At 32.8% G+C, this 7801-nt stretch overlaps 1 protein-coding gene across 3 annotated transcripts; it reads left to right on the top strand.

Moving 5' to 3' along the window:
• The first annotated feature begins 261 nt into the window (after positions 1–261).
• LOC115716278 (oxysterol-binding protein-related protein 2A) lies at positions 262–6601 on the top strand. Of its 3 annotated transcripts, XM_030645037.2 has the most exons (12): positions 263–632; positions 762–1217; positions 2467–2832; positions 3382–3475; positions 3570–3982; positions 4120–4275; positions 4577–4744; positions 4843–4983; positions 5071–5301; positions 5427–5540; positions 5682–5907; positions 6007–6601. In XM_030645037.2, the coding sequence occupies exons 2-11, from the start codon at positions 786–788 to the stop codon at positions 5850–5852; spliced, it is 2286 nt and encodes a 761-aa protein (XP_030500897.1). In that variant the 5' UTR covers positions 263–632; positions 762–785; the 3' UTR covers positions 5853–5907; positions 6007–6601. The 3 variants fall into 3 exon arrangements, with proteins under 3 accessions (XP_030500898.1, XP_030500897.1, XP_060971838.1); XM_030645038.2 differs by lacking the exon at positions 6007–6601 and having other exon boundaries at positions 262–632; positions 5390–5540; positions 5682–5717; XM_061115855.1 differs by lacking the exons at positions 263–632; positions 762–1217 and adding an exon at positions 1273–2148.
• Positions 6602–7801: the final 1200 nt, after the last annotated feature.

Genomic DNA, 7801 nt, shown 5'->3' with positions numbered 1-7801 from the left:
AAAAAAAAAACTACCCATACTTTATATTATATTTTTACTTTTTCTTAATTATTAACTAAAATAATATAATCTTCTGATGATGATTAGATTATTGATGATAATGATGAATTTAACTTTGGGCCCCTCTCTTTAACACCTCAGCAGAACAATCAATGGTTCACTCGCTCACTCACCGATTCTGACTCACTACCTTTGCTCTCTACAAAATATATATATAGATTTATTATATCTATATATATATATGTATAGAGTGGAGAAAGAGGAGGAGGAGAAGGAAGAAGATGAAGAAAACTAATATTCAAACAAAGTCTGAGTCTTTATGTTTCATTTCAACCACATTGTGTTAAATTACCAAATTGCCATAACAAAAACCACCTCCATTTTCTCTCTCTCTCTATCACGTATCATGATCCCTATATATACTTTGCCATCAATTGAAGCAAATTATTTAATTATTATTATTATTAATAAATAAATAATAATATATAAAAAAAGACGTCGAGCTTATAATAGTAAATAAGTTTTGATTTTCTTAACTCTCTCTCTCTTTTTCCGAATCTCTCTAAGTTTCAGAGCGTTCTCTCTGGTTCGTCTTCAACCCCGAGACTCTTTCTGGGTTTGTTAATTTTCAGGTATTATTATTATTGTTTTCCGGCATTTTCATTGAGAAACTGTTGTGTGTTTTTGGGGGTTGGGCAGTTGTTGCCATGGGTGGTTGATTCAGGAACTGTTCATAATTTTAATTTTTTTAATTTGTGTAGAATTAATATTTGGGATCGGAAGAAATGCGAGTGAAGGAGATGCATCCATTGTGTTGTATCTCCCTCGAAAGTACTACACCCGGGATCGGAGACCAGTCGCCGGAGGTTTCGACGCTTTCCAGGACTCGTAGCTTGCCGGCGAGTTTAGCAGCGCTTCCCGGTCGATCTGGTAACAATGCGGGGATGAGGACGCCGGGATCTGAAGCCACAGTAGCCGGAGTTCTTTACAAATGGACTAATTACGGTAAAGGATGGAGATCTAGATGGTTCATGTTGAGAAATGGAGTACTATCTTATGCTAAGATTCGTCGTCCGGAGAGTCTAAGCCTATTGACACCACAAAACGACGACGTTCGATTCATAGGTGAAATCTCTACCAATCGTCTTTCGAGGATGGAATCCTCCGCCTCTGGGAGGCGTAAGCACCACAAGACCGTCGCAATCGTTCATCTCAAGGTAAATGGGTCAAATTAAAAACGATGCCGTTTTTCAGTTATCAATTCCGATTTGATTGATTTTTTTTATTATTGTTAGACAGAATTTATATTTGGGAAATTGAAAAAGAGAAAAGAGAAATGGGTTTATAAATTGGAAAATTGTTATTAATGAATAATTGAGAAAAAGAAAAGGGGGAAAATAAAATTGGGCAAAAACCGATGGTTTGTAGGATTAGTCGTCGTTTTTGAATTCTGTCATTGGAACTGTGTGTATTTTTATTGTTTTTAAATTCGTAGTTTAACTGGTTGTTAGTGTATAGTGTGTCACATCAGCAGGTGGGATCAGAGTAAAGATAGGCTACGTCTTAGGCCTAGGTATTCTTCTCTTGTCACATCATCTACGCATCACCATTGGTCCGATTTCTGATTACCTCTTTCTTTTTTTGATCATCTCTTCCTTTAAACCCCTCAAAAAATAAACTCATTAAAATTCTGTTAACTTCATTTGGCTAGAGGGATTGTGGTTTACTAGCTGTGTTTTTCATTGTTAAAGTGGAAGTTTTTTTTTTATTATTATTATATAAATAAATAATTTAATTTTGAGTTGTTTAAGGAGTGATGATTTTTTATTTTTATTTATTAGAGTATCTTTATGTTTAATTTTTGAAATTTTGATCTTCAATGAAATTAACGAAGAAGAAACAAGGTGTGGGGACTTGGTGCTATTATTATTATTATTATTTTATTAGTGGGGTTTAGACTTAGAAGTTAGAACCATTTCAAAGTTTGGATTTTTTTTTCTTGTAACTTTGTCTCAAATGGGAAGAACCAATAATGTTGCCTTTGGGAAGAAAAATAGTATAATTTATGTTTCAAATGGGGATATTCCAAACCTAAAATTTTTGTTAGATCTAAATAATTCAATTATACATCTTTGAAAGTAACAACAGGTAATGTTTAACAATTACTCAAAATCATGATTTTTCTTTTCTTCTTTTGGGTTATAACTACTATTTAGCAAGCTCAACCTGGACCTTCTTCTTCTTATCTTGGTTAATGGTGGGGCTAAATCATGTCATCTAAAACTGAGATGAACTTAGATATTTTGTTTTTTTTTGTCTTTGTATTCAGGACAGCTGTCTTTCTTGTTTGCCATGTGAATTTTGTTCCATCCTTGTGTATATATAGATAGATATTGTGAACACAGTCGAGAAAAGAATTATCTTTTATAAATATATGTGTGTATAATTTTTATTTGCATAAAGCAGATCTCTTCCTTTCGAAAAAGCAAGTCCGATGACCGGCGTTTCTACATATTTACTGCTACAAAAACCCTTCATTTGAGAACTGATTCAAAGAGTGATAGGGAGGCTTGGATAGAAGCTTTGTTTTCAAGTACTCGAAGTTCATTTCCCATTAGAACGGTACTTAACGATAACCTCTCCATTGTGCCTAATGATCTCTCAGTATCGACCGAGAAGCTTAAGAAACGATTAATTGAAGAAGGAGTTGGGGAGAGTCTCGTAAAGGATTGTGAGAAAATCATGCTCTCTGAGTTCTCTGATATACAATCTCATCTCAGCGTTGTTTGTGAAGAACGATCCAATTTACTGGACACCTTGAGGCAGTTAGAGGTAACCTACTTGGTTTATTAATTAGTAAATGTCCTCTAATTTCTATTCCATAGTTTGATTCCATGTTAAAAAGAAATGTTGATTTGAATGAGTGGTTGGGAATGAATCATATTTTCAATTAGTTGATGTGAAATTTGACCAAATTGACCCAGGTAATCTCTAGGTGGAAATGACTGCCCTAACTTGCAAGAATTGCATTCAGCAAAAAAAAAAAAGTAAAGAAAAAGAAAAAACAACTTGCAAGATTTGCCAAGGGGTGTCCAACACTCAATACTTTTAGTTGTTGTGTAATTCAGTAGTGGGTTTTATGTCTTAATTTATATTATTGTTGTATATATTTTAATTTAATAAATAATATTATAAATCATTAACTGCTAATCAATCATAAACACCCCAAATAGCAAGAGTCCCAAACTTGCCCTTTTTGATTGTTTTGGAGACAACTCATATGGACCTAGGCTTACTGAGAGAAACTCATTATTAAGTCACCTATGCTTAATTGTTTTGTTATACAGAAATTTATGACTTTTAGTACTGTCTGATCTGCAGGCTGCTAATATTACTGAAACATCTGGAATTAATGATGGCGAGTACCAATTGACAAAACATGACTTTTCCAGTTTAGGACGTGGAAAATATAGTGGTAAACTCACTGATTGTAATCTGTATAGGGTTGAAGAAATTTTTCATGGCTATATCTTATAAATGTATATGTTTTTTTTTTTTGGGGCTCTTAGAATGCAGCACGACTGAGTCTGATGATATTGAGAAACAAGAGCTTGAAGAGGTGTCTGAAGAGGATGAATTATCCTTCTATGATTCAAAAGAGTACTTTACAGAACCAACCACTGGTATAGGGACTATAAAGGGAGCTTCGAATAACATGGATAAACATGGGAAGATGCAGAGTCAGAAAGAAGTTGTGGATTCTAAATACACTTATGTTGAAAGGCGAAAAAAGCTTCCTGATCCGGTGGAGAAGGAGAAAGGAGTCAGTCTATGGTCTATGATCAAAGACAATGTTGGAAAGGATCTTACAAGAGTTTGTCTCCCTGTTTACTTCAATGAACCAATTTCATCGCTCCAGAAATGTTGTGAAGATATGGAATACTCTTATCTTTTGGACCGGGCATACGAACATGGAAGAGCTGTAAGTATTAGAAATAGGTCCACACATTGTAACAATTTATTATAGATAGTAGGAAAGAGTTACTTCATTAATTAGCATTAATTCATTTTATGATGGAACTTCAATCTTACTGGACCGTGAGTTTGTGATGTTGTTAGGGGGACAGCATCCAAAGGGCTCTGAATGTTGCTGCATTCGCAGTGTCTGCATATGCTTCGTCTGAAGGTCGGCATTGCAAGCCTTTCAATCCTTTGTTAGGGGAAACTTATGAAGCTGACTTTCCTGATAAAGGAATTCGCTTCTTCTCTGAGAAGGTATATATACAAATCTAATTTGTTAATTACTGCTAATCAATCATGAAATACAGGAGTATTGGGATAGAATAATCTCTTTGCAGAATTTTTCTTGACCAAGAACAACGATTTATTGAATTAAGGGGCGTTTAGTAAAATATAGATATTAATTCGTAATGTCATTATATAAACTGATCTTCTTTTTGTAGCGGTTTGATTGAACCTATTTTTACCAATTACTTTTGACTTACAATATGATAGAAGTGGTGTCAATCTTCCTTTTAATGTATGTAAGTAACATTCCTGCATTACTATATAACAGGTGAGTCACCACCCAACACTGATTGCCTGTCACTGTGAAGGTAGAGGTTGGAAATTCTGGGGTGACAGTAACCTCCGCACAAAATTTTGGGGAAGGTCAATTCAGCTGGACCCTGTTGGACTTCTGACAGTAGAATTTGATGATGGTGAAGTTTTCCAGTGGAGCAAGGTGAGTGAATTATGGTCAAGTTATCTCTATTTTCTGTGTCTTTATTTTAATGGGCATGTTCAATTTATTCTAATAAAGTTGTGATCATATGCTCATAGGTAACAACAACTATATACAACCTTATCCTTGGAAAAGTGTATTGCGACCATCATGGAATCATGCACATCAGTGGTAATCGCCAGTTATCCTGTAAACTCAAGTTTAAGGAGCAGACTATTCTTGACCGAAATCCTCACCAGGTTAGTATATATGTTTCAGTCTAGCTCTTCAATTCTCTACCATATATAATAGATTCGTTCATATCTGATGATGTAATACAAATGCAGGTTCATGGATTTGTTGAAGATGTTATGGGGAAAAAAGTTGCTACAATATTTGGAAAGTGGGATGAAAGCATGTATTATGTCAATGGTGACAGGGGCAACAATATGAAAGATTGTAGTTCCTCTTCGGATGCATCATTATTGTGGAAAAGGACTATGCCACCGGTTAATCTCACTCGATACAACTTAACTTCATTTGCAATCACTTTGAACGAGCTAACGGAAGGTTTGCAGGTAGACATGATATATTAGAGAAAAACAAAGAGATTATTTGACATGCATTTTCATCTTCCTCTTATGCATCTCTAATCGTTTTTTATAGCTTTGTCTGATCCCGGGTATTTGATCACGGAATTAAGGAGAAGCTTCCACCTACGGATTCCAGGCTTAGACCAGACCAACGGCATTTGGAGAATGGAGAATATGAGAAGGCAAATGCTGAGAAACAACGTTTAGAGAAAAGGCAAAGAATGGTATGTATGGGACATTTTTGCAAAATGGCATTGTAAATAACCTTTCTCACATACTTGACATTTCCTCTCTAAGGAAGATGTCCATATTCACGTTTTTTTCTCTTATCTCTAATGGTATGATCTGGTGTATGGGGAATGCAGTCAAGGAAATTACAAGAAAGTGGGTGGAAACCAAAATGGTTCGAAAGAGAAGGTGAAGATGGACCTTTCCGCTACATGGGTGGCTATTGGGAGGCACGCGAGCGAGGAAAATGGGATGAATGTCCCAACATATTTGGTGAATTTGATGAAGCTCTTGCTGAGAGCCCTTAAAAAAACCTACTTAACTAGAACAAGAAGTCATATCATGACACTCATGATCATTCAGGTAATGTCTATCTCAATCTTCTTTTCACTTCCCTTGACATAGACTACTACTTATTTTTATTAAACACTTCATTTTATAACATAAAATCATTTGATGCAGGCTAGGGGCTGCATTGCCTTTCACAATTAGTATTGAGTAAAGAAAAGCTCTAAAGATTAAAACCTATTCCGGTTGTTTTTTTTTTTTTTTAATTTTTATTTCCTGAATCGGTCCTTCCGATCGGAGAATTTGAAATGAAATGAGAAAGAGAATGCGAATGCGAATGAATGCACTTGACAGAAAGAGGAAAAAAAGAAAAAGAAAAAACTGACCTTAAAGTGGGAATATAAACAAGTATTCATTTTCTTCCTCTAACTACTAGAAGTTGATCAAGTTAGATTATAGTCTAATATATTCTTTGTAACAACTTCAAAGATTGTTAGATTATAGTCTAACATAATTATCCATGTAATAACACCCTATATCAGTGTATGATGTACGAGTGTTATCAGCTAGCTTATCATGTAATGTAATTCTCTTCTTCCTCCACCTCCACTTTTTTTTTTCTTTATTTTCTTTCCAATATATTTTTTCTTGATCTGTGCTGCTGGCCCTTGTAAGTTCAGAAAGCATTGATTTTAGTTTCACATTTATTTGTACGTTCTCTCTCTCTTTCTCACTATTGGAATAAAAGAAGAAATATGTATTCGTATAATTATTATTGTTTTTCTTTATTGAACAACTATAATTCTTATTGTAATGTCTTCGTTTTTCTGACAATGCTCAAACTTGGAAAAGTTGATGTAAATAAAGCATTGCTTTCCTCTATCATTTAAAATAGATTACCAAAATACTACTTTATTTATGAACTTCTCTATTTGTCTTTTACATCATTTAAATATATTTTTTTTTAAAATATCTTCATTAATTAAATAATAATAAAATGGTAATAAAGAATACAAAAATAATGATATCAAGTAAAAAAGAAGAGAAAAACAAATAAATAAATATATATAAAAAAAAAAATGATTAAAAAGTGTTTAGCTCACTCTCACTTTTCTTTGTTAAATGTTAAATGTAGCTATAATTTTTCTTAGACTAAGAACTTAGCTATTATAACTAAATTATACATTATCTATTGGAATTCATTTTTTACAATTAGCTAAATTGTCTTTATTTTTAACAATTTACCTTTTTTTTTTTTGAGTGCTCTATTAGCTAAATCATTAACAATTTGAAGAAGGGAGTTAACTCCACCCTCCAGATGATCTAAATGTCATTTTCATTTTAGCCAACTATGCCTTCTTTACATCTAGTCACTAATTATGGGTGTTCAAAAATATTTTCAACCCTCAACCCAAATAAATCGCCCAAACTAAACCAATAAATTGATATAAAACATAACTCGAAATAACCTAATAAAAATTCAAATCGCCAATATATTGGGTGGATTAATTAATAATATTTCTAAACCGCTCAATTAATTCAAATAAACAGAGTAAACTGATTTATATATATTTTAAAAGATGTTCATAGTGTTAGCACATTACATAAATTACGTTTATTAGTTAACAGACTTTATAGTTAATAATTTTTGTTGTATTTGGATATTAAAGTTAAAATTTAAAATTTACACCATATCATTATTTTTTTTCCTATTTTTAGATGAATATTTATTCAATTAGTATTTGTCTTATGTTAAAGTTCTTTAAATTAATTCACTATAAATTTTGTAAACTTGACATATAAATAATATACTTGATTTGGTTTGCATAAATACTAAAAACTAACAATAATAATTATATATATAAAGTGAAAATCAGTTTGGACAGGTTAAACCAACCAAACCAATTATTGGTAAATTAAACTTTTTCTAATATTTTATTGGGCAGCTACAAATAAAAATTTTCAACCC

This window comes from Cannabis sativa, chromosome 5, assembly GCF_029168945.1.
Source record: "Cannabis sativa cultivar Pink pepper isolate KNU-18-1 chromosome 5, ASM2916894v1, whole genome shotgun sequence".
Lineage (NCBI taxonomy): Eukaryota > Viridiplantae > Streptophyta > Magnoliopsida > Rosales > Cannabaceae > Cannabis > Cannabis sativa.
This window is presented reverse-complemented; position numbering and strand designations above follow the sequence as displayed.